At 40.2% G+C, this 27,694-nt stretch overlaps 1 protein-coding gene across 1 annotated transcript; it reads right to left on the bottom strand.

Annotated features, from left to right (window-relative positions):
• Positions 1 to 1,455: 1,455 nt before the first annotated feature.
• Positions 1,456 to 26,155, bottom strand: LOC134651803 (piwi-like protein Siwi). The gene is made up of 17 exons (XM_063506917.1): positions 25,840 to 26,155; positions 25,532 to 25,669; positions 20,714 to 20,873; positions 20,251 to 20,362; positions 15,286 to 15,411; positions 14,569 to 14,764; positions 12,857 to 12,984; positions 12,024 to 12,284; positions 9,946 to 10,088; positions 8,826 to 8,971; positions 8,127 to 8,238; positions 6,971 to 7,100; positions 5,731 to 5,968; positions 4,601 to 4,677; positions 3,397 to 3,566; positions 2,349 to 2,448; positions 1,456 to 1,643 (listed from the first exon to the last, which is right to left on the bottom strand). Exons 1-17 carry the CDS (start codon positions 26,153 to 26,155, stop codon positions 1,479 to 1,481), a joined length of 2,718 nt encoding a protein of 905 aa, XP_063362987.1. The 3' UTR covers positions 1,456 to 1,478.
• Between the last annotated feature and the right edge of the window lie 1,539 nt (positions 26,156 to 27,694).

The following is a 27,694-nucleotide window of genomic DNA, read 5'->3' as shown; positions in this document are numbered from 1 at the left end:
AAGCCGAAGCTATAAGGCCTCGTCCATGAAAATAACGCACAGAGTGAATACGCCACACGCCGACGTTAGCGACATAGGACTGAAAAAGACACGTATTCACTTAGAACGTTATTATCGTTTTGGACACCACCATTGTTTGATAATGTATTGGTCTGCCGAGTCTAACGGGGACCAGAGGCATCGTAAATAATGACCAGACGAAGCATTTAAAAACAAAACTGACAAGTTATAAAAAATTTAGGGTTTACAACATGTACTTATCTAACAATTCTAACATCGAAAATACAACTTTATTCGCCTCGAAGCGACTACCTAATAATTCGAACTAAACCTTCTGGAATGTTCGCAGTGTAAATATTCCAAAAAGTGTATATTAAAGAGATTCTCTTATTCTAATCCCAAAGGAATCTGCGCCCAATCTCTAAATGCACTAAGTACTACTATGTAGTGTCTACCTTACATGTAGTCTCACTCCTCGAAATATCATTACATTAGCACATAACACGTCAAAGACAGTAACTCGTCAAAATACTTAACTCAAAATATGTTTATTTAATTTGGTGGACTTAACATTACAAACTTAACGTGTTCTTCGCTCGCACTGCTTCCATACTGTTTATCAGGCAAGCACGGCACTGGCAATAGTGCTAAGGGGGTTAAAAAGTAAGGAAGACGGACGTTTAACCCTTTAGGCCCACTTGCACCATCCCACTAACTCGGGGTTAAGCGATTAAACCGTTAACCAAGTGTCAAATTGTACTGGTAACCATGGTAACTTCAGGTTTAACCGGTTAACCCCGGGTTAGTGAAATGGTGCAAGTGGGCCTTAGTGGTTTAAAAATGTATGCTTGATTAACAAATTGTTGACCAGATATAATATTATTATCAGATCAAATACCCATAACCCTTTATGCCTCAGTGCCATAAAGAGGCTTTGCAAGTTGGCATTCAAGTTTTACAATAGTAGTTTACACGCTTGTACCTTATGTACCTGTTGTATCTTATGTCTACTAAGTTTTAGGCCTAATGTACAATAAAAAAGCGAATAACAAACGAGCGGTGGTCAACATCTGACTAGTTTGTTTATCGATTTGAACACCATACACATTTTCGCATTAAAATTTTTAATGGTAAATCACACAAGTCACAATATTTGTGCACCTCTGGCTCATGACGTCATACCCATACCTGTGAGATCCACAGATAGTGTGACCAAAAAGCATCAACCCCCAACTCGGTTTCATTAGATTCCAAAATATAATATGTCAGGAGGCTCTACCATTAAACATACGAATAATCAACAAACATAAATCTCAAAACAACCTTAAAGTAGAACTATTATAATACGGTATGGCATAGATTTATTTTTTGATCATTTAACTTGAGCCCGTATGATATCGTAACGCCACATCACAAGTGTTTTGTACGAAGTATGGAGATGAACCTTGTTGGCCGAATATAATGAGTAGTTGGTGCGTTTACAGGAAGTATAGTGTCTCGTTGAGCGAGTAGTGCGGTTGGTTGTGCAGCGAGTTGGCGGCGAGGAACGCGAGCTTGTGCGCGTACTGGCACACGGACGGCACGCGCACGCACGACGAGTTGTTGAAGTACATGTGCGTCAGCTTGTACGTCAGCCGCTGGATCTGGATATACACACTACTGTATTAGCTCCACTATAAAAACTCAACATAATATTACATCATAGAAGGTAGGATCCTATAGAAGTGGGAACAAAAAAAATGTAAGACTGTGACAAGGACAAACAATAATAGCGCTTTCGTTGCTACTCCTACTGAAATGTACATAAGACTATCCCGTTCGGTCATCCCCCCCCCCCCCTTCATCATAGGTGGATGTATTACATGGTCTTTCGTAATATAAACTTGTCATTTGAAAACGAGACAAGGGCCTGCACTGAACGAACGCTGCGTTAGAGTTAATTAACCTTTTGAACGCCACAGACGGCAATTGACGTCAACGCAAAATCGTGACAACGACGACAAAGACGGCATTTGACGTCGATCGTTTATTGATGAAAATCTACTGAAAAACACCCCACTTTTAGATTGGCATTATTTATTCACAAAACTAAATTTTACCCCCGTGGCGTCAGTGGCACGGCAAATGGATGCGCCGTTTGGCGTTCAAAAGGTTAAGAATATTAAAGGCACAAGGCGTATAGACTATAGACGCCAGTTTTCGCGACTCCACAAAGAGCATACAAATAAGTCTTGAATGCCATTGAACCTGAAGACTCAAGACTTAAACTACCACAACAGGTATTCGTCTCGTCGAAGGGATTTCCATGTTTAAAATATGAGGCTAGTTAATAAGGGGCAACTACTTACATGATCAGGGGTCAGGCCAGTCGAGTCCTCGATGACGTTGTAAGACGTCGGTGCGATGGTTCCCTCACGCACGTTTTGGGACACAAGGAAGAAGTCGTATCTGCGGATAAAACAAATTTAACATTATAATTTTATTATCAAAATAAGTTTGCTTGGTAAACAGTTTGCAAAGTGCTAAAATATTCTGATAGTTTTTAATTGGAAAATATAGTACATTATTGTCGAGGTTCGGAAGTAGCTACTTGCAGGCTGAGGATTTGTTTTAAACGGACGACCTTGGGAGTCCGTTTAATTGAATCCGAAGCCAGCAAGTAGCCTTCCAGCCGAGCCATATATAGTGCTTTTCTCAAAAATGGTGTAAGAAATAGAAATATTTTACAGAAGCAACGTTCTAATTTTCACAGAAAAAAGTAAAACCATTAAAAAGATTTGCTTGCCGCCATTAAAAAAAAAAGTGTATTTTTCTGCTGAAAATACGTCAATTGTATTTGAATCACCTAAATATAGCTGGTCAAGCAAATCTTGTCAGTAAAAAAAGGCGCGAAATTCAAATTTTCTATGGGACGGTATCCCTACGCGCCTACATTTTTAAAATTTGCCGCCTTTTTCTACTGACAAGATCTGCTTGACGAAGTATAGTCGCGGTACCACCATTATAATAATAAGTGCTGATGATCTGTTGGCTGTTTAATGGACCTATGCCTTCATTTGATATGGCCATTTAAAGTTTCAAAAAGTTTGGATCTCGTTAAATAATGGAATTTGTATGCAATGCAAAATTAAAAAGTTAAAAACATTGCAGTCTCGATTTCGTGACTGCAATGTTTTTAACTTTTTAATTTTTTGAATGACCATAAACTACGCACTTCGCGACCTATTTTTTAACCGGCAACGTCGACTTTGCCGTCCATTTTTGAGAAAAAGTAGTTGTTTGTTGTTGTTGTCCTATGGCACCCCAGAGGTGCAAAGGGCCTTCACACGCTCGCGCCACGCCTTCCTATCTTCAGCGGCCCTTCTGCGAAATAAACGAAGTGTTATCATTTGTCACCTCTCGGGCAGCGTGACCACGTCGTCGATGACGGTGCCGGGCTGCGGGTTCTCGCCGCGGCCGCGCGCCACGAAGATGCGCGTGTTGATGCGCTTCGACACGATGATGAAGCACAGCTTGTACGGCGCCTCCGCGTACACCTCGTTCAGCTTTTTCTTGATCTCACCGACCTGGAAATAAATTGCCGGTTATTATTAAGTTTGGTTATGTTGACAGGCTTGTGAACGCGCTTCGATTGTAAACTCGGTAACGTTAAGCTTTGGATTCCTCCGAAAACGGTGCCGTCATATTACGGCCGCTATATAGCGTTGACTGACGTCACTAGAACGTTGTCTATGTAAACAAGATGGATTCCTAGACGGCGTTACGTTACGTTGATTGTCAACGTAACGTAAGATGACGGCCGTCATGACCTTGTCGATAGTTTCGTGAACGTTTTATTAGATAGCGGTGACGCCATTTTTAATAAATGACACGAGATTTGAATAAATGATTCCGTACTACGATTATTTTCCTCTTCTGATGATATTTCATCCTCCAAGTAAATTATAGATGATCAAGCAAATCTTGTTAGTAGGAAAAGGCGCGAAATTCAAATTTTCTATGGGAAGTTATCCCATCGCGCCTACATTTTTCAAATTTGCCGCTTTGACCTTGGTGGATGACGGTGTGTTATGACGCCGTGGTACTTTCCACATGTCGCCACCGTAAAGACGGCCGCCTTTTGCTGCCGCTATATGACGGCCGTCATATGACGGCACCGTTTTCGGAGGAATCCAAAGCTTTACTGAAAAGTATTTAATAATTAGTGAGCAGATACCCTTCCTTTGACGATCTTTTAACCTGTCAGCTCCCAAGGGCTCAAATTTGAGCCAGAACGCTTATGGTGACGTCACACACGTGCGAGTTGACGGGTTAATGAAAGCCTTTGTTTTATCCTGTTGTGTAAAATACTGTGTCTTTTTCTTTAAGAAATAAATCTAATCTTTCCAGTTTCTTTGTTCATATATTTATGGCTGTTCGTTTAAAAAATAACACCACGGTAATTAGGCAATGGTATTAAATACAGTAGGTGCATAAGATTGTATAAAAAATGTAACTAGCGGGCGTAGCATGGTTCCATTTTTATCGCCTGTCACTATGCCCGTCACTACGACCGTGCTACCACCGCAGGATGCATAAGCAATACATTAAGTTGACTTACCTCGTGGCTATGCACATACGGGATTTGTCCGTCGCCCACCCCGTCACGGTAAATGATGATATGCGACGGCAGCTTTTCTGTCAATAATAAATATGCAATTTACAACACTGAAAAAATGTAAGAATGCCACTAATTTAAAGTTTTAAAGTACGATAATAAGATTGTTAACTTGTGCTGTTAACAGCGCCATCTATCTGACCTTTTAGATACTTCAATGAACCCTATATGGCTTAATGATCTACATAAAGGTACTTAGTCCTCCGGGACGGTAATTAGTTCCCTTTACAGTGCATAGGTGGCGCTGTAATTAGTTATTATTATTTTAGGCTAGTGAATTAAATGTACTCGTGACACTTTCCGAATATACACCATAAAGAGCACACGCTGTCTGACCCCGACTCCCCTCATGATCCTCCGATCTCCGCCCACGTGCAACCAAACATATAAGAGTTTAAGAGAAGTAATGTTGGTGCCAATAGGAGCACCGATTAGCACGCTAGAACAGGGGCCCATTTCTCGAACGGTATTAGACTAATATTATTAGCCCACGAACTGTCAAATTGTATGGGTTACCATGGCAACACACTAATAATATCAGGGGGGTGTCACTCCGCAGTTTAGGTACATTTGGCCGGCGCGCCCAGCGGACAGGCGTATGGCATTGGGCTGCCGCTCGGCTCGCACGATAGTCGTGTCACGTAGCGCTTGCGTAATTGAAAATACACAATGGCTTCGAAACTTACTTCCGTGAGAATCAGACATACTATCTCCGGATAAAAAATGTATGTTTAGATAATCAACGTTTGTAATTCCTACATACTTATCTTAAAAATAATAAATCAGTGGGTATAGGTACAAAAACTTGTCAAGCGACAACCCCGTGCCGACACTCACAGCTCGGTCATAAAACTGCGGCGCGCAAAGAAGATTCACGGTTCGTGCGCGGTTATAAGTTTCAATTTTGCTTGCAGGCGGCGACAAAGGTATAATTTTATACCTAAATCTGACTTTTATGAAGGAGTGAATTTTCTGTACGGTAGTACTATTAGTTATTCTGTGATAATATTAGATTAATACCGTTCGAGAAATAGGCCCCAGTTCTGCACTGATATAATATAGAGGCAACTAACGGTTGATCTCTCGGTACTTCTTGAGCGCGACGGTGATGTTGAACCCCATGTGCGAGGAGAGCTCCTCGCCGGAGGTGTGCGCGTTGACGGAGGAGATGTAGCGCGTCTGCTGCCGGTCCATGGAGGCCACGAACGCGCCGAAGCTCTTCTCCTTGCTGCGCGTGTCGTGGCACACGTCGTACCCGACCACCATGAGGCTCGGCAGCGGGATGTCCACCGTCCACGGCGCGCCGCCCAGCTGCACCAGACACCATACATTATAACGCGATACGGCTACATTACATTTTGTACATGTAATAATATAAATAAATAATAAATAAATATTATAGGACATTATTACACAAATTGACTAAGCCCCACGGTAAGCTCAAGAAAGCTTGTGTTGTGGGTACTCAGACAACGGTATATATAATATACAAATACTTAAATACATAGAAAACAACCATGACTCAGGAACAAATATCTGTGCTCATCGCACAAATAAATGCCCTTACTGGGATTCGAACCCAGGACCGCGGCTTCACAGGCAGGGTCACTACCCACTAGGCCAGACCGGTCGTCATAATAACCTGACTAGAAGTACATGGAACGAGCGGTCCGATGTGAAGAAATAAATTCAAATACAAATAAGAATGTATGATTTTTATGGTCCCAGCCGAATGATATATAAATAATTCAAACAAATATAACGTAAAACTGTCAAACTGTCAAATGTTCGCCTGAGGAGCAATGTCAGTTTTTTAGGGTTCCGTACCCAAAGGGTAAAAAACGGGACCCTATTCGGGATCGCTGTCCGTCCGTCCGTGCGTCCGTCTGTCACCAGGCTGTATCTCACGAACCGTGATAGCTAGACAGTTGAAATTTTCACAGATGATGTATCTCTGTTGCCGCTATAACAACAAATACTAAAAACAGAATAAAATAAAGATTTAAGTGGGGCTCCCATACAACAAACGTGATTTTTGACCGAAGTTAAGCAACGTCGGGCGGGGTCAGTACTTGGATGGGTGACCGTTTTTTGCTTGTTTTGCTCTATTTTTTGTTGATGATGCGGAACCCTCCGTGCGCGAGTCCGACTCGCACTGGGCTGTTTTTTTTTATATCATTTAAACCACAATCAACTTTGCCATAAATAGTCTTAATTAATAATCAAAATTCTGCTGTGCCTATTGGTTTGACGTTAAGACCCCGGTGCTTGAGAGTGCAGATTCATTCTACAGCTGTCAGTCAAGTAAGTTACCTTGCAGTTGATCTGTATGGCCACCTTGGTGGCGATGGACATGGCCGACTTGCTGGTCATGTTGCGGCCGCACACCACCTGCGTGGGCACAGCGCGGTCCACCGTGCACTTCTTTTTGATCGCTTCGTACCTGACACAGGAAACGATCGGTCAAAAGGGAAAGGTGGCGACTGACTTGTACCATTTCGGTGTAATGTAACACGATACAACCCGAGCATTACAGCAGTCAGTACAGCGAACAGAGCCGCTCGACGCGAGCGCTGCGTGCTCCACTCGGCTGTCGGTTTTTACGCGAATCCTTTTGAGTGTTACGTTACAAGTCAGTACAGGTTCACGAGTCGCCGTAAGAGCACGTCTCGCGTGATTTTGTTTTGGGACTGGATTTTTCAATAATTTTTCAATCTAGTATCTTGCTTTACCACTAACGGCCCAATTAAATTAATGAGTCGGTCAAAATCGGTTGACGACATTCTAATGAAGTTTCTGTATTGACCAGTAAACTCTTGGTTACGAAGAATATCCATTATAGTCGTATCGTTGTTTCTTCTTTGGTACAAATTACTTATCCAATATAGTTTAGGTAGTTTTTTCTTTTTTTTTTTAATAGCAATAACTTAGTAAAATAAGTGAAGCACACACAACTTCCATGTCTGACATTTTGAAACAATATGGAGCACAAATGAACAGAGCGCACAAAATGAGCGTTCGCCGCGTAGCTGGAATGTAACTGTAATGTAACACGATCGCCGTAAATGATACATTACACCGAAATGTTACAAGTCAGTCTCCACAGATGACCAGTTATAGGACGGATCACGTTTACCTGACACTGGCCCATGCAGTTTTCAATTAAAGTTCCCGTGGTTCCCCTACGTAGCCAGCAAAATTAATATTCTCAGCTCAGATACTACTAGAATACTTAATTCTTAGTAATCTGAGCCGAGTATTTGAGTATCTAAACTAAGTCTCTAGCTTTTAGAAATTATTATAATCAAAAACCGATTAGTTGTCTTTATTTTACAGCTGAATTTAAATGGTTATAGAAATGATTCGGGTGTTTCAAAAAGACTCTATGTAGACACATAGAGTCGTAAGAACACGTATTACCAGATATTTTCCAAAATTCGATATTACAAAAAAAAATATCAAAATTCACCTGTCCGCCATCTGTCTTGCCAAGACGCACAGAATTAGAGCCGGATTTTTCTTGGCGATGACGTTCTCGCACATGTTTGCGTACTCCATCGACCCGTCCCGCTGGATGGATACTAAACAAGAGACATCAATTATTAATGCTTTTTACTGAATATATATCCAAGCAGAAAATAAAAATACTAGTAGTGCTATACAGTGGTTCCTAACCTTTGCAGTCCGGTCACCCCTATTGACTAACTAGGGAACCTGATTTTACCCCTCCTCCCAATGGTAATAAAAAAACAAAACGTGTACGTTTGTTGTATTAGGTTAGCTTATTACCCCCGTAAAATAGCAGTTTTACCCCCACGGGGGTAATTACCCCCAGGTTAGGAACCACTGTGCTATAGTATAAGCCGCGTTTTTATCTCGAACCATAGAGTGCTCACTCCATACATCAGTTTTAGTACGAAAAAGACTATTAGCATCTAGCATCGAATAGCGGAACTATCAGTACTGCTACTTGACAATAGATGTCGCCACCGACCGGAAAGTCTTATGCTGTTGAGATAAGACTTTCCGGTCGGTGCTACATCTATTGTCAAGTAGCAGTACTGATAGTTCCGCTACTCGATGCTAGATGTAGACACTGAAATGAATAGTCTGAACTGATGTATGGAGTGAGCACTCTATGTATTTTTTTCTCTATGCTCGAACGTACCAATTTCCGGTTGTGGCATTCTGAAGCCGGCCCCGCCGCCAGTCTTCATGATCAGCTGCACGAAGCTCTCGGCGTCGCGGCGCTGCCGCTCCGGCGTGATCACCACCCACGAGGGGCACGGCCCGAACGAGAGCAGAGGCCGAGACCTGCAGGTATTAGGGGTCATCCATTAATTATGTTAGGGTCCTACTGGGACGTAGAAATAAATCGCGGACTGTATCAAAATAGGCTGGTTTATTCCGCCTTAATTACAGCAAGAAATCCCGGCCAAACAATTATAAAATTATATTCGGTATTCGTCCGTTGCCGGTGAAGTAGGTAAAGCCAAGTATGGGCCGCGCGTCGCTCGCGGCTTGCCGCGATGACGTCGCGTGCTGCCCGCCGCCCGCGCGTCTCCTCCCGTGCGTATATCCAGTACTTAACAATTACGTCACACGTTTAGGGGGAGGGAGGGGGTCAAGAAAATGTGACATGTTGTGACATGGGGGAGGGGGGAGTCACAAACATTGTGATGTCACTTTAACTTCATCAGTAACCGAAAATTAATTTATATTTTTTTATAACACACAGTTAAATAATGAGATTTAGGATGTAACTTTCGTTGTGTTATAAAATTACTAATTATATCAAAAATATTTTTTTATTAAAAATATAATGCCGAGTTAATATTGTAGATTTCGTTGAAAACAAAATTGCCTACAATGTGACGTCACACCAGGGGGGGGGAAGGGTTTGCAAAATGTGACCAAGTGTGACAAGGAGGGGGGGAGGGGTAAAAAAACCTAGTCTATTTTTTTATTCGGTAGACTAAAATGACATTTCATAGTATGAAATGAGACATGATGTTCATACTATTCAATTCAATTCTCTTTGTTTCAGATAAAGCATCCATATCGTGTTAGTTACAAAATAAAAATAAATCTTAAGCTAAAACTTAAATAATGTTAGTAAAATAAATTTAATAACTATGAAAATTAAATGTCATTTTAGTCTATGGAATAAAAAAATAGACTTTAGAAATTGGTGTGACGTAATTAATGGATGATCCCTTATTAAGGATTCAGTAACCTACAGCCACCAGTTTTTTTTTTCAATCTGAAGTGCAGCAGAAATGACTAACCTCATGTCTTTGGTCCAGCCTTCAGTGGTGAGGCCGGCGGCGTATTTCCGTCCGTCGCCCTGCGTAATGTTCTCCGGCGGGAGGAGACGGCCTTTGAACTTGATCAGATCATTGGCTAATTTCAGGTCCCACGTCCCCAATTCCTGAAAGTTAATCAATTGGTTAGATTCCTACAAATTTGAAAGATTGGGTTTTATACACATTTTTAAAGTCTGTGAAGAAGAAATAAGAGTAGAGGCTTATAAACAAAAGCTTTTCCAATAATATCTCATCAAAATCTGTATCCATCTTCTTTATTTATCTTCATATTTTCGTAAGTACGAGGGGCGTTCAATAAAAAGTGAGAATGAGTATGTTATATACAACTTTTATTAAATATTATTTTATTTTTCGACATAGTCACCTTTTAGCATAATACACTTAGTATATCTTTTTTCTAAACTTAAAATTCCATTTCTAAAAAAGGTTTCATCTTGAGTACTTGAAAAATCTTGTATTGCAGCGACTACCGCGTCGTCGTCTTCAAATTTCTTGCCTCTTAGGTATTCCTTCAATCTCGGAAATAGGTAGAAATCACTAGGGGAGAGGTCTGGTGAATACGGAGGATGCTTAAGGATATCGAACCCAGCATCACGTATTGCAGCCATTGCAACGGCGGACTTGTGTGCCCGTGCATTGTCCTGATGGAACAACACAATTTTCGAGAGTTTACCTCGCCGTTTTTCACGGATCTCATTGCGCAATGTTGCTATTTGTTTGGCATATAAAGAGCCCGTAATAGTGGCTCCATGCTCGAGATACTCAATCATTACGACCCCTTTACCATCCCAAAAAACAGAGCCCATGACCTTACCGGCAGATGGGCCCACCTTGAATTTCTTCGGAGTTGGAGATGATGGCCTTTTCCATGTCATAGACTGCAGTTTCGTTTCAGGGTCGTAATGATGGAGCCATGTTTCGTCCATTGTTATAAATCGCGCCAAAAAAAGTTCCCGGTCTTGCTGTATTAGGTCCAAAGCTTCTTGACAAATATCGACTCTAGTTTGTTTATGCGTGTCAGTAAGCATTCTGGGTACCCAACGCGCTGATACCTTTTTCATACCCACGGGTTCATGTAAAATATTATGCACGCTCCCCGTTGAAATCTTTACATTTTCAGCAATAAAACGAACCGTGACACGACGATCCGCCAAAACTAAGTTTTCAACTTTTTTCACAATTTCTTCCGTTACTGCTGTAGTAGGGCGTCCGGAGCGGGGGTGATCCATGGTCGATGTTCTTCCACGTCTAAATTCGGCGCACCAACGTGCGACTGTCGAATACGGAGGAGCATTAGACCTTAAAGTGTCCCGTAAATCTAAATTGACTTGGTCCATAGAAAAAAATTTCAAACACAAGTATTTGATAACGGCGCGCAGTTCAATTTTCTCCATTTTCGCTAACGTACTCAATAGCATCGCAAAGAAATCGCCGTATTTTTTTTTAAACAAAGAACAGTTAGTTTTTTTTTTTCATGGCAATCAGCTAGGTAGATTAGCTTTGTCGGCCAGTATTTACTTTCCTAATATTTAAAGAGTTTGCATCTCATTCTCATTATATATTGAACGCCCCTCGTAACACATCTTCTTCCTCGCGTTATCCCGGCATGTTGTCACGGCTCATGGGAGCCTGGGGTCCGCTTGGCAACTAATCCTAGGAATTGGCGTAGGCACTAGTTTTTACGAAAGCGACTGCCATCTGACCTTCCCACCCAGAGGGTAAACTAGGCCTTGTTGGGATTAGTCCGGTTTCCTCACGATGTTTTCCTTCACCGAAAAGCGACTGGTGAATATCAAATGATATTTCGTACATAAGTTCCGAAAAACTCATTGGTACAGGCCGGGGTTCGAACCCGCGACCTCCGGATTGAAAGTCGCATGCTCTTACCGCTAGGCCACCAGCGCTTAAGTAACACATCTAACGATAAATATTTCCTTTCTATTTGTGAAGGCGTCAGTCAAACGGGGGCCGCGTTTTCTTGGGACAAGCCGTTCCGGCTCCGGTCTGAGAGCGTCTGGATAGTATAAAGCTTAACTTACCGCAACCACCTCCGTGTTCTGCGTAAAGCGCCTGTTGAACGCGAGCAGCTTCTGTATCCTGGTGTCGGGGCCGATCTTGGTGTGGACGGCCATGGCCTTCATGAGCTGGAAGTTGGCGCGCATCTCGTCCGACAGGCCGGTCTGGCGACAGAGCTCTGGCACCAGGTAGACGAGCTCGGGCATGCCGGCGCGGATTTCGCGCGGCTTCGAGCGGGAGATCAGCAGCGGCTGGCGCGCGTCGTTGATGCGAATGTTGTATTTCTGCAGAGCGTAGGGAGCGGTTAAGGAATGCCGTTAAGATGAAATGAGTAATGGACAGTTTCCTAACCCGAGCAGTCTTTAAAGAATAAAATTTTACTTTGCCATTTTCTGAACTAAGTCAAATCAATTCGATAAAATTTTATATTACAGGAAAAATTTAAAAATTCAACGCTTACGGCAATTTTATCGTCGAGAACGAAGACTGGATTTGTGTTTAACCTTTTGGACGCCGATGACCGATATATCAGCACCGTAGGTTCAACGCCAAAGACCGATTATTCGGTCACAGACCACAGAGCAACATAGACCTATGTGCATATGCATAAAGTTCAATTTCAGTTTTGACACTTCGGTGACGTGGCGTCAGAGTGACAGCTTTTGTGTTTGACACGGCGTCGAAAAGGTTAACTATACTGTAGTCTGAGCATAACTATTGCTAAGGGAGTACGAGTATGTGCAAAATCATTTGGCATCCACATAAACTTTGCTACTTCTGCTGTTGACTATATAAAATAAAATAACATTTAACGTTTAAGGAGTGCTTTGAGATCACTATCCGCTTCAGTACTTACAGTTTTGTAGTAGTCCATATAGGATATTGTCTGGTCCTTCATTTGGAATGTGGAAGATGGAGACTCGTTCCAGGCCACGTCATCTACGCGGTAGGTTCGCCTGTTGTAGTCGGTCATCACGATTTTGCCTACAATTTGAATAGTAGTTCATGTGACTGCTACATACATGAACCTATAATATTACGGACAGAGTTTCGCTTACAACACAACTGTGATTCCAACATCCACCAGTTTCTAAGTATTTACGCGTGACACACACACATTGACAGCCCACATCCACCAGTTTGCCGTCAGACGAATCGAAACGTCATTGAAGTAAACATGTCGAACAAAAAAAATAAAATATGCCGGCATGCGTAGTTAAATCCTGCTAGAATTGTACCGATCGAAAGAAAAAAAGTCACGGAATAACTTTCCATACTTAAGTTTATCAACTAGTACGTAAAATCGTGATAATTTGTTGTTTATAAATTATCAAACTGCAAAACAGGAGTGTGACCAGTAACATGAATAGGGTAATTTCCCGAAAGTAGGGTAATTGATACCCTTCTTATTAAATCATTATGTATTAAGAGATCATTTAGGTAAATGGTTAAATTATTGATTGTGCATTTCAAACTAGGTCGGTATGATAATTTCCCGATACTAAGGAGTGATACTTCACGTTTTTTGTTGAAAACCAGATATGTTTCAAGTTAAATGTATAAATTAAAAAACATGACGAACTGATTACATTACGATGCTAAATATCATTAGGTATTGAAAATAATGTTTGCACAAAGTAATTGTGCAATATTGCGCATTTTCAAGACCTATAAAATCAGATACGTACACACCTTTTTTATTGTCTAACGTAATACTGTCCTAATTTTTTTATTTGAAAACAAGGACGATATTAAAAATAATTGTTTCACTATTAGGGGAGAATTTGTGTTACATGGTAACACTCGTCTACACGCACACATTCAAACCGTCCGCCATTGCAGTGTCACAGTTTGTCTTAGGTGACAGTCCGTCCGTAATATTCTAGGTCCATGGCTACATAAATAAAAATAATGAAAGGCAATAAAACAAGATCGAACCATCAATATACTCGAAAGTGGTGCAACAGTTAATTTCTAAATATAAAAAAAAAACTAATTTATAGGACAAGATAAACTGAACGTCAAATGAAGATAAACGATAACTTTTTTCACGCATGTCATGCAACCTTTTTTTTTATTTAGAGATAAGAGTGGGCCCCGAAAGCCGTATCATTCGATATCAAGTAACTTGCTCAGGGAAAAGAGTGGACCCCACGCTACGACAAAAAAAGAAAAAAAGGCGGACAATACAAGAGATGGTCAGATGATTTAAAGAAGACTGCTGGTCCACTATGGAACCGACTAGCCAGAGACAGAGAAGCATGGAAGGCAATGGAGGAGGCCTTTGTGTCAAAAGGACACGTCGAGCCGACGGTTGTTGCAAACACATAAATAAATAAATAAATATTGTATTAATTATTATTAACTGTATGTTCGATAATAAAAGGCTTTGAAATTGAAATTGATATTGCGCGCGGCTGCCGCGCGAGCCAATGTTTGATGGTTTGCCGCGCGATATGGAGACGGGGCTATAGATTATGTGTGTAGATAAAGAGAATCTAAAGTTCATACATTTTTACAAACGGGTGTTGATGAAATAATTGCAAATTAATTAAATCAATGATTTACCCGCCACGTCTTCCACGAATATTTTTTTAAAGTTTGCGCCCTTGGTTTGGGCATATTCTTGCAGCATTTGCAAAACCGTGTCCATGCGCAGAACTTTGTGGGTGATCTCTGTCACCATAAGGAGGCGGTCCTCATATTGATTGATCGTGGTCTTGTAGCCAGGCCAAATTTGCAGCTTGTATTCTGGGATGTCAACCTATAAAATAATTGTATTTTCACCTCAGCAGCTCGAACAAGGGTACTTTGCTACTTAAAAACAGTGAGCAAAATCGCGTTTTGCTCACTGAGTGAGACAAAATGAGCAAAATGCGATTTTGCTCACTGTTTTTAAGTAGCAAAGTACCCTTGTTCGATCTGCTGAGGTGAAAATTTAATTGTTGGTATATCTTAAGAAAACATGAGTGAATAGAGGTAAGTGATGAAGGAATACATTTTTCGGGTTCTCTAATATGTTCTCACTGCTGAGGTGAAAAATGTTGTGTACTACACGAGATCAAAGTTATTTACATCTCGTGCGCTTTTGAGTCCCTTACTACGCTCAAGATTCTAACGAGTGAATCTATTATAGAATCTTTCGCTTGCACGGGACTCAAAATAAGCACTCGAAGAAATATCAAACTTTGATCTCTTGTTGTACAAATAACTATTGTAAAATAGTTAATTCTCTTAAATTTGTAATCATTTGCAATTTCTATTGAACTTGACTGTGTTACTCACCTTAGCATCTGGGTCGAAAAAGTCCCTGCCCATCAACTGCAAATTCAGCTTGTAGAAACACTTTCTGATTATAAGATTGAATATCTGCAGATAGTGATAGTCTCCAGGGGCGACATCTTGCGTTAGCTGGAATAAAAAAACACATAAGAATGTGGAGAGTAAGTTACGTTGAAAGTTAAAATTTTATGTACGTGACGTGACATCGACAATAGGGTTGGCCGGTCGAAGTATTTAGCAGATGGCGCCATCATAGCTTGCTGTCAATCCCTAGAATTACCTATGTAAATTTTTTGTTTTTTATGGCCATGGATGCCAGCCATTTAAGCCAAATCTAATACAAAAAGGGGCAAGCTATGATGGGTCTATGCAATTCTTAGACAGTTGCCAACCCCATTGTCATTACCGCAGCGGCCAGATATGCTAAAAAGACGTTACATTACACAAGAATTTAATGTAGTAAGTAGTACAATAATACCAGAAAATGTACAAATGCGTAGTGTATTTTTATACATTTTTCTTCATGTTTGACGATCCTGTTGTGAAATTCTTAGTGTTAAATTTGATTTGTATAATAATCAAATATTATTATGGAATACTAACATCAATAACTTGCTCTGATAATTAGCTTAAGGGGACGGTATATGACGTTTTCGATTTAGAGCTCACTTTGTGCAATCAATTTGTTCAAGAAATGTTTAATAACTGCATTAAATTATATGTAAATTTGTTCACGAAGAAGCCGTGTACCGGCTCTTCACGCCATAATATTTTTTATTTGCTGTAATTCTCTACAAATCGACACTAAAAGTATCCAAAAATCAAAATATGGAGTTCCGTTTGAGCAACACGCATTACAGTTTTGTCTTTGACAGTAATTGAGTTGTTGTGTGATTTTGAATGCTATATAACTAAACTAGCAAATTATTATCTACTTATATTTTTACTCACAAATACAACACAGAAATTCAATCCCAAATGTAAACTTTCGTACAATTTCCATACATTGACGACATCGCTCAAAATTCTTCTTAGAGTCAGATGGCCGCTGGCCTTGGATCGAAGCAGACGTGTACGTCGTCGTAGCTCGTTTTTTGACATTATTAATATTATTTTAGACATTTAGTCATATACGCATACGAAAATGTATACCAGTAGATAAACTGTATTTCAAAAAATAGGGTAAATAAAAATAATTAAAATTTGATTTGTTGTTATTTACAGGTCGTAACGATCGAAAACAGCAGTAAACTATCCTAAAACAATACGATTACAATCGAATTTAAGTAACTTGTTCCTTCAAAACCCGCTTAAAATAAAAAAAGTTTAAAAACTCGTTTTACTGATTGGGATTGATTTTCATTATGCTGGTATCAATTTTGCGTCATAAAAAAATATAACTTCTGTACGTCAATGACTTTTGATGTCAATTGTAATCTTGTATTTACGTTAGAGAATATTATATATTTATTTAAATATTACTTACCTATTAATACGAAGCGTAATACGTTTAATACCTGAAAGTCTTACAGTGTCTACACCTACTTACTTTGTGGCCGTTCGTTCCGTCTATATGTATGCGATTACGTGCTGTTCTGATAATCTTCAAGAAATAACGACAAGACCAGCATTTAGTACTAACTAGTTTTTGCGGATTTGGAGACAGAGATGAAGCTTCGGCCAATACCGCTGCGGCCTGGTTATTGTTATGTGTATATCGAGTATTATATATATTTACTATAAAAAAACAATGTTTTATTTCAATGACATTATGTGCGTAGGTACTTATGTATGTTTCGGTGATTATAAGAATATTGTCCACACAATAATTGTGCAAAGCAGAGACTGCATGCTTACTTTACGGTATATGCGGTATGGTACCGTTATTATTTATCAATACCGGTTCGTTTTGAAGGTTATACCGGTTAACTTAAAAACTATACCGGTTGAAATATAAAGTGTACCGGTACCGGTATAAAATTACAGCAGGGACAACTATTTTTATAGTCAGCTGCAGAGAAAAGGTACCACCCTTGCATAGATGATTGTATGCAGAGTTGGTACCTTTTCTCTGCAGCTGGCTGTACCTAAACCATCATTGACCGAGCGTTGGCGAAGGTCTCCGTTCCAACTTGGGCAAAAATGCTTTCGTATGTCCGAAGTCTTCTCCTTTGCATATTACATTTCTCAACTGATTCTGGTGAAAATTTGTAAGGAAGTTCGGTACTCAGTAGTTCGATATAATTATTCGGTTTCTTTTTTTTGAATAATTTAAAATAGGCAGAAATTATCATAAAGGACTTAAGCCCCAGTAGGGTCTGTCACACTTAAGACCACTGTTATTATTAGGTACTTACTGGCCCCTATTTCACCACGACCACGGTGACAGGTGCGACAATTGTCGACATCACTGTTGCTGATGTCACAGGCCTCCATAGGCTACGGTAACCGCTTACCATCGGACGGGCGATGTGCTTGTTCGCCACCAACATTTTAATAAATAAATAAACTCCATTATATTGCCACTAAAAAATCTTATTTTGCGAAGCTAATGACAATTGTCACAAGAAACACGACAATTGTCACGACATTTCGACACAGAACTCATTTCCTGTCAAGCTTACTGAAAATTCTTTGAAAAATCTTGTGACAATTGTCCCAAGAGAAATGTCTGTTTTATCCGATATAATAAAGTTTTTTTTTAATAATACACTGACGGTGGCAAACACGAATACGGCCCGCCCGATGGTAAGCGGTAACTATTGTCCATGGATACCTATGGCGTCAATAACAGTGATGTTTTATAATTGTCGTACCTGTCACCGTGGTGAAATAGGGGCCAGATTACGCCGCGCCGCGTGGAACGTGAAGTGCATAGGGGTAAGTGCATACCGTTCACTCAAGGAAAAAAATATCCCTTATAAGATCACTCATGTGTCTGCCATTTTGTTAAAAGCCAATTTTCACCGTAACTACTTACTAGTTCAATTGAAATTTGGTACACATATGTCTAGTAAGGAAGTAGTAAGTCGGTGATCCAAAGATGGGCTAGTAACGTAAATAAATGAACTTTTAACTTTGCGGCGATTTTGGAATCATGTGACATATCAGATATAATACATAATTATAAGTAGGTAAGCAAAAGTGTACCATAACGTATCTCAGAATTGTATTACATATACAAAAAATAGTTCAACGCCAAAAGATGAATGGAAGACCCATGTCCTTGGTGAGTTGGTCTTAAACAAAAAATATGCAATAAAAATGTGTAACTGTGGAACCCATAGTGAATCCTACTCGTAGGTACATGATCGGTTTTTTTTTTATATTATGTACCTATAAGGTATTTGCTACTTTATACTTTATAAGTGTACCTACATAATATTTACTTATAAGCAGTTGTCACGTAAAATATTTGTAGATTTTTTTGGAAGTATGTGTCACATCATCATCATCTTCCTCGCGTTGTCCCGGCATTTTGACACGGCTCATGGGAGCCTGGGGTCCGCTTGGCAATTAATCCCGGAAATTGGCGTGGGCACTAGTTTTTATGAAAGCGACTGCCATCTGACCTTCCAACCCACAGAGGGTAAACTAGGCTCTTATTGGGATTAGTCCGGTTTTTTCACGATGTTTTCCTTCACCGAAAAGCGACTGGTAAATATCAAATGATATTTCGTACATAAGTTCCGAAAAACTCATTGGTACGAGTCGGGGTTTGAACCCGCAATCTCCGAATTGCAATTCGCACGCTCTTACCGCTAGGCTACCAGCGGTTCTTAGGCCTCCAGCGATTTTTTTGAAGTATGTATAGCACAAAAAAATATTTAGAAATGTAACATTTAAGGTAGGTAATTAAAAAAAGGTATAAACATTATTGAAGGAGACTTAGAGGAAGTGTCATAGGGATCTACATTCGATGCGTGAAAAACATGTTCTTTTGTCTAATTATAATCGATCGACAATCACGCGAGCACATAAAACGAAAAATCATTTTTTTTTTCACTCCCTAAAAATCCTTTAACCTAATAACAGTAAAACAAAAAATTAAATATATAGTAGGGTTACCAACCAGCCAAAGAATTATAAGTAGATATATGCACTTATCCCAACGCACCTCACGTTCTACTCTGCACGGGGTTCATTGCCGCTCCTACCGCCGTAAGTACCTAACTATCAACACCTACATTATCAAGGCAACGATCGAAGATAATCGGTTCAGCACTGAAATCTTACCGGTGGAATACCGGTATAATATTTTTTATTTTCCTTTTTGTAATTTAATTGCGAAACAAAAGGCGAATATACCACATAAAAGTAAGTCGGTAAAGTGTTACCATATATTTTCAAATGTTATTTTGTCCGCCTTAATAAAATTTTGTACCCTGCCGGAACTTTATTTATTTAAATTCTCATTGAATTGATTTTGCGCCTTATGAAAAGTCGTATAGTAGTAAATAAAATTTTACATATGACTTAATGACATCTGGATCTGGTTTTATTCAGTTTAACTTTACAAAACGCGTATCTCGACAAAGTCATAATGTAGAAAATTGTCAACAATCAAATGAATGATTCGAATTTAAATAGGTACATCACGTGTGACATGAACAGACAAGGAAAACAAGATTAAATGTATTGTTTCTCTTTCTTCTTTCAATGGAACGCTTTTACAGTTTCTGTTCTTAAAAGGAGGTCAGTGGTTAACACTAAACTCAAAACGCTATCTTAAAAAAAACTTGATGGGTCAATTTTACTGGGATAGGTCCCCAGTAAAGTGAGGTAGTGTGCGTGAAGTGAGCTTGTGTGTGAAATGGGGTAAATTGACAGAATCTGAAAATTTACCCACCGCTACCGTCACCTTAAGATAATATATTATGTAATAACTAGTTACTAATCATAAGTGCTTGTTGCTAGGCCTACATGAATAAAGTATATTTTTGACTTTTGACTTTGTTATGTGCCAACCTTTATGAGTAGTCTCATCCTTTGACCGTCCGTCTTACGGTCCGAGTACAGCTCCATTGGGTTCGGGTGCAGTTTCTTCACGGTGTACAACACGCAGCCGTCAAAGATATACCTATAAACATTACAATACGTATATTGTACTTACCTAACACACTACATACATAAAATACTTTAAATCTGTAGGGTCTACCTCTATCTCAGGGCTGGTAAAGGATTTGCGCAGTAATTTTCCAGTAAGATATTTAACTCCAACTCACAGCGGGCCCAAACTGAAGAAGAGTGGCCCATGACAGACCCCAATGGAAGGAGCTGGAGGAGACCTTTGCCAAGCGGCACACTGAGTTGAGAGACATATTGTAACTCAGAATAAAAGGGCTAAATAGATAGATAAAGGGTTAAATGGTATATTATATACTATAGATAAGAGTATGGATCATATTTGTCAGCTTTTGTCTCGTCTTACCCTCCTAGAGCGTTCGCGTGGACCCGGAGCAGCCCCTTGCGGGTGCCCGTGCTGTCTTCTTCGGGATCCACGTCGACGTGGTACTGGTATAGGCGCCACTGCGGCGTCGAATGTACGGTGAAATAGTTTGCCATCAGTTCGATCGGATCGCCGAATGTTCCTATATAAACAAAATGTAACGTGTGAGAATATTGGCATGATAAACAGCCATACTGGTAATAATTTTAATGTACAATCGGGGACATTCCCGGTGAACCACTTGAGAAAAAACCGGCCAAGTGCGAGTCGGACTAGGGTTCCGTACATTAAGTCCGACTCATGCTTGACTGCACATTTCTAATAGGTTTTCCTGTCATCTATTCGCTACGTGCACGACTGTCACGCAACCATCCGCAACTCTAGGGGAAAACGTCAATTTACTACATCTTATAAAACTACTCAAAACTCAAAAACTACTGAATGGATTTTCACACAATTTTCATCTATCAATAGAGTGATTCTTGGGGAAGGTTTATGTATATAAGTTATTAAGGTTTTGTTTAAAATAGTTGTAATATGACGATTTTGTCGGGAAAAATCACGCTGGCTAGGAGCTTTAATCGAAAACGCTGCCTAATAATTGTCTCTCTTTCTTGGGTCTACAAAAAAGTCCGCGATGGTGTGTCTATCTTTTAAGGATAACTTACTATACCCATTCTTAACTTCTAAAAAAAGATCACATGGCATTTGCAAAGCTTTTTACACGGATACAGCATCAATAATTATCAAAATAATTACGTTAGTTATATTAAGCATTTTATACAGATTAATTGTAATCAGACCATTGGGTCTATTACACCATACAATTTAAATGAATATCTTTAGGAGTAATCGTAAATTAAAGTTCCAGTTCGAGCCTTATACTTGTATGAAATGTTAAAGACTATCCTTTCGTTAGTTCCAATTTTCACCACCGCATGCGCTGCGATCGCTTTTCTTTGCCCCACCATGTACTCCGCACGTAGCTAATAGGTAAAGAACTATTTTGTGTATTTTTTTTTCAATAATGTAGACCCAGTAGTTTCGGAGATAAAGGACGTGAGGGGGAGGGGGGGATGGTCGGACAGACAGACAGACGCACGAGTGTTCCTATAAGGGTTCCGTTTTTTCCTTTTGAGGTACGGAACCCTAAAAATGTACCTTCACTCCACCTCCCATAGAGATAACCAATTACGATACATTTAGGATTCTTTATCTTAATAATGAAAAGAGTAATAAAAACAGGTAACGAGACAAACAATAGGTAGTGAAGACAGTTTATTACGGCCTGGCCACGACATTGGTCTAAGGCGATCGGCGGCGGCGACCGGCGGTAAGTCGCAAAAACAACAGCCCAGCGACGAATACAGCATGCCACGAGCTAGACATGGGCGAAATGTGTCAGTAGAGAGAAAATATTGATATATATATCTTTTTATCATTGGGATATGTATCACTCTTTTATATCTTTATATCCGTGTGTAACAGTCGTCCCGCTCGCAACATCGGCACTTGATGACTTTGAGTCATGAGAGAGAGAGAGAGTAGTTAATTATAATGACGCGTCCGAATCCGTCCGAACGACCGCTGTCGCTCGTTCGTGTTACTTCGGTCGATGCGCGACCGAGACTTCGCTTATCGCTTTCATAAATCGTCGCCGAGGGAGTGAGACGTACGGATATACTGATACATTCGGATTCGTAAAGACAAGAAGAGTGATTCATGAAACGAGAAAGATATACATCTTTTTTATCTATCACTCCGGAGTTACCCATGTCTACCACGAGCCTTGTCGCCGAGCGGCAACGCGCGCGGCGTGCACCGGGCGACCGGCGGCGGCGGCGCGCGACTCGAACATTTGTATCGGGCAGTGCGGGCGATGCCACGACGCCAGGGCTATAACCGCGAAAATCGAAGTTCGCACATTGTAGCCATTTTTTTCTGTCACTCTAATTACGCCTTCATTGGAGTAAAAGAGAAAGATCCCCGCAATTTGCGAAATTCGGTTTTCGCGGTAGCCCCTCAGAGCGGCGCGACCGGCCTAGACGGCGAGACTGATCGGGCGGTGCGATGCGAAACATTTTGTTTTTTTTTTATTCGAGCGACATGGATGCGAAAGTGTTTATTACTGAAATTTTAACTGTACTTACCATATTTTAACCCTTAAATGCATAGTGATGCATTTATACACACAACATAAACATCAAATGTTATGCATTATTAAACAAATTCTATTTGTTCTTGTATATTATTTCAATAGTAAAACTAATAAATTTTCCGAATTATTACATAAATTTACGCAGTATTTTAATTTATAAAAGTTACATTTGTTTATAGACGAAATGTCGGAAAACTTGGAAAAACCTGGAAGTTGATGATTTTTAGTATGTGATTTTGGGCAGATTTTTCGGGGTTTGTAATTATTTTATATTTACAAATTTTATCATAGGAACATCACAAATAGTGTACCTTTCTGTTGGCAGTTAAGATTTTTCCTATACCCCTTACTAATAGCTATATATTTCCAGAAATATGATTTAGACTATGCAACTTTTAACACTGATTTCCCAGTGAAAATCGATGATATATATTTTTTTACTATTTTTCCTAGAAACGGCAAACAATTATGTGATATATATATTAATTTCGGGCAAAACGAAAAAATCATGTATTTAAGGGTTAAGTATGTAGTAACGTCTCCACACTCATTCTTGTGATCTCGTGAGTTTTTTCTGGGTGCTCTCTATACGCAATGTATAAATAAACTACTGAACTAGCCGTAAAGAAATTTTTGCTCTGTATTTAGTTCTAGCACCCCATCTCTCGTGCACAAGTTGGTATTGACAAACAAATTATATTATAGGCACTGAAGTGCCACTTTTGTAAAAAAAACATGTTTTTTAATACGTCCATGCCCCAGCCGCTCCTAGTCGCTACCGCCGCTACTGAGAGTACGTGGCATGCCTGGCGGTCGCTCGCGTTTATCGCGCCGCCAGCCGCCCCGCCTGTCGCCTTAGACCAATGTCGTGGCCAGGCCGTTATTAGTTGTTTAGGCTAAGCTAGGCCTCCCCATAAAATATTGCATTTTGGATTCCTTAAATCTTAGTTTGAAAATGCCGGCCATCACAAACGACAATGGGCGGCAATAAACGTTACTTGAGCTAACCTTTTTCAACACCCACATTTTTATGTGCATTGCTATTGATCATCCCTTTTATGATATCGCCTGCCTGACCATCTGGAAGACGATTAAACGTTTTTTGCCCTTAAACAGTTCACCGCCTAAGTCCCCGATTGTACAAGACAGTTTAACATGTTCACTGTCAGTTAGGGTGGTCAAAAACTATAAAATTATGAATATTCCTTTTCCACATGTTTCCTTTTTATCCAAGATAAAATTATCCATATCAAAATGTAAAACAACAAATTTAGAGGTAGCTGTAAATAAAAAAATCCCGCCGTACAAAAATATATGAAAATAAATTAAACCATGAATATACAGATGAAACCGATCATTCATTAAATTCCGTAAAGAGACCGAAATCAAACCGAGACCGAGCGTTCTCAAGTATTAAGTGACGTAATGGAGCACAGTACACATAATGCACAAAATAAATAGATTAATAATAAAGTATTTTATGCAACCGTTGTATAAGGGTAAAAAAACACTGTAAAGGAACATAATTATATTCCTATACAATAGGCGAACATTGTAAAGAGTGTAAAGGAATACACCATGAGAATCTTTTAGATTACAGCACCTAATTTCAAAATTAGTAGTTAGACTATTTTTTTGCGTTCCTCTAAATTTGAAACCACTTCATTGGAAACTGGGAAGTGGTTAAAATTAAACTTGCAAGATTTGACCCGTACCAATGCAATACATTGCAAGTTAAATAAAAGCTAGTAAAAATTAATCCCTATTCCCTTGATCAGGGATTCACACATGAATGGCTGGGCCAATTTCACTAATTCTTTTTTTGTTGTGTTTGTTATTATCAGGTTCTTATGAAAGAAAATATTAAGAAAATTGCATGGCACCTAAGAAAAAAATTAATGAATAGTAAATTAATGAATAGATGTAGATGAAATAAAGTTTACCGGGTCATTTAGAAGTTGTATTCGGGCATTTGAAAAAAAATAAACATCAACAAAATAATACTTTCCGGTTGGTGCTACATCTATTGTTAAGTAGCAGTACTGATAATTCCGCTACTCGATGCTAGATGTCAACACTGAAATTAATAGTCTTTTTGGTACCAAAACTGATGTATGGAGTGAGCAGTCTTGTCTTACTATATTTCTCTATGATATGGGTGAATAAACTTTTTCTTGTCACTACTCATTGCCATGGTTACGTTCCCCTGGGTCATTCTTTAAAACCTGATTTTTAGGCATTTAATTTCTGCAAACACGCTTCTTTGTGAAACTTATAAACCCTTTCCATAGAGGGTCGTCTACCAAGCGTGTCAGAAGAAGGCGGTGGACAATGGTCTTCTAACAAACTATGCTACTATTGTCTCTTGGCTGACCGGACAGAATAACAACAAGAAATAGTTGATCCTCCCATATACACAAAATCATTCCCGCATCCAAAATGGCAAATCCAAAATCCAAAAACCAGGGGCATGGTAATATTCGCAAATGCAGAACTAAATGAAAATACCTCTAGCCGCAATCAACAGACCGCTCCGCTTCCTTTTATTGGTATGGTCCATTTAAATTATTTACTGAACCAAATGCTTGCACGCTTAGAGGTATTTGAAAGGAATGAGCTATTTAAGAAATGGAAACAATTACCTTTTTTAGACTGGAGTTGATCGGGGCGCGTACGGAGAATCATCACGTTCTCCGGCAGCACCCTGCCGCCCCCACGGCGCGAGCCGCGACCGCTCACCGCTCCGCCGGGCTCTCCCGAGGCTCCCGGCCCACCCTGGCCTAAAAAAATTAAAATCGGTTTACAACAAATAAGGCACAGGAGAAATCATGTTTCGGCTCGACAACGATGACAGAGGACGGACGATGCCAACGTCGCACACTACTTTTCTTCAGAGACTTCAGCCTAAACTCAACGAAACAAAAACGAGACAATAAAGAAGTCGAAATACCTATGTCCAACGTCTGCATTCTCTGCTGAACGTCAACATCCCCCGGATGCGCGTGGGTGGACGGAGTGGTCCTGTGCGAGGCGCGGCCGGCGGGCGCGGCGACGGCGGGCACGCCGGCGCGCACCGGCGGCGCCACGGAGGGCGGCCCCCAGGCCGACGGCGGCTGCGGCCGCGGCCCGGCGGCGGCGGCCCCGGCCCCGGCGGCCCCGGCCTGCGGCGCCGGCTCGCCGGGCCGCCGCGGCGGCTGCGCGCTCTCCTGCGACCCTCGCCCGGCGCGCCCGCGGGCCTTCCCCCTCCCTCGTGGTTGTTCAGACATCGTATCTGCAAAAAGTTCAAAAATCAACAGAGTACGAAATTGCACAACCTCGACGATCGATGTTCCGACGTGACCTTGATGCGCTTCCCGATTTTACAAAATGGATGACCCGATTACCTATAATTTTTTGGGCAGGAACAAAACGGTCACTTATTACTTAGAGGTAGGTACACGATTTCTTTAAATTTGGATGTGAAAGTGTGGTGTGTGAGTCGACAATATTTTCTAACATAATTTACATATTTGCATAAAGGGGTCAGCATACGAAATAAATCCCTTCATCAAAAAAAAAGCTGACGATAGGCATTTTATTTATCAACAATGGCGGATGACGCGTGCTGTTGTTATTTTGATTGAAAAAGTCGTCTGTGCGATTAATGATGATATGATTGATATATCACGTATTATTAAATTTCAACTAAATAGTCGTATAAAATATAATATCCATTAATTAATTAAACACATTTTCAGTGATAAACTGATAAATAAAGAGAATCGAGGACAAGGAGAACCATGTACATTATGTGCTTGCTGATGCTGAAACACTCACTCATCATTACGAAAACATAATATTTGCGTTCAGATCGAATAAACTTAAAAATGTATAATATATTGTTTTCACTTACTTGTTTCTATTTTATTATTTTGAGACGAAGCCCGAAAAAACGTAACCCGTCATCTATGCAGCGAAACAAAAAGTGAATGCTTGCAATTGCAATGTGAAAAATAACTATAGGCGGAAATACAACGCGTGTTGCCACTTGTAAAATAACTAGACTACTAACAGACGACCGGACGGTCTGACGGATCGTTGAGACGTACCTAACAAACTGTTTTGTGTTATTTTGTTGCTTAAAAATAGCGAATACAATTATTTTCTGTTGTCAGCGAGCGATAATATAACTATGTCGGACCCGGATTTAGGCACGAACCGTGAATGGAACCTGAGGACCTACAGCTTTGTCCAGACGGGCTGGGCAAATCGACCGATTTGATTAGGAAAATAATTGGCGTCAATCTCCAATTTAAGATTTGGTGATATTTGAGCCCTCTAAGTTAAAAAAATGCTCCAAAACGAAAATACTAGCGTCATAAATTGGTATTCTTGTGTCCGCACCCCATTTCATCGGTAATATCGGTCATAATCGGCGGTCGAATTCGGCGAGCCAAATTGGCGTTTGCTTCCGCACGTCCTTATTTGATCGGACAATTTCATCAGATTGGCGAAAAATTGTCCCGTCTGGACACCGCTTTACACAGTACACAGGCGACGCCATATTGCCCGCCATAAACAATCCCTTTTGATCTTCTTTTGATCATCTTTTGATCATTGATTAACTTTCTTGGTGTAATAACTATTTAACAAAAATTACACTTATTACCACTTTTAAACATTTGTGAATTATTTTCTTATAGTGCACTGCCTTATGGGAATATAGTTCAGATCCGGAAACCGCTTCCAACTTTTAGTATGTTGTTGGCATGGTATTGGTTCTCCAAAACTGCCGGGAGACAGCGGCGCCGGCCATCTACTTCAGC

The sequence above is a fragment of the Cydia amplana genome, chromosome 1, assembly GCF_948474715.1.
Source record: "Cydia amplana chromosome 1, ilCydAmpl1.1, whole genome shotgun sequence".
In the NCBI taxonomy this organism is placed as follows: Eukaryota; Metazoa; Arthropoda; class Insecta; order Lepidoptera; family Tortricidae; genus Cydia; species Cydia amplana.
The sequence above is the reverse complement of the archived record's forward strand: the minus strand, read 5'-3'. Positions and strand labels throughout refer to the sequence as shown.

What these genes read in the sequence shown, in the direction of transcription:
- LOC134651803 (XM_063506917.1), bottom strand. Translation starts at nt 26,155, where the DNA reads ATGTCTGAACAACCACGAGGGAGGGGGAAGGCCCGCGGGCGCGCCGGG. An exon ending in GGATGAGACTACTCATAAAG is followed by an intron (nt 15,412 to 20,250) that starts GTTGGCACATAA and finishes TTTTTATTCCAG; the next exon opens with CTAACGCAAGATGTCGCCCC. An exon ending in GAAGTACCGAGAGATCAACC is followed by an intron (nt 4,678 to 5,730) that starts GTTAGTTGCCTC and finishes TATTATTGACAG; the next exon opens with AAAAGCTGCCGTCGCATATC.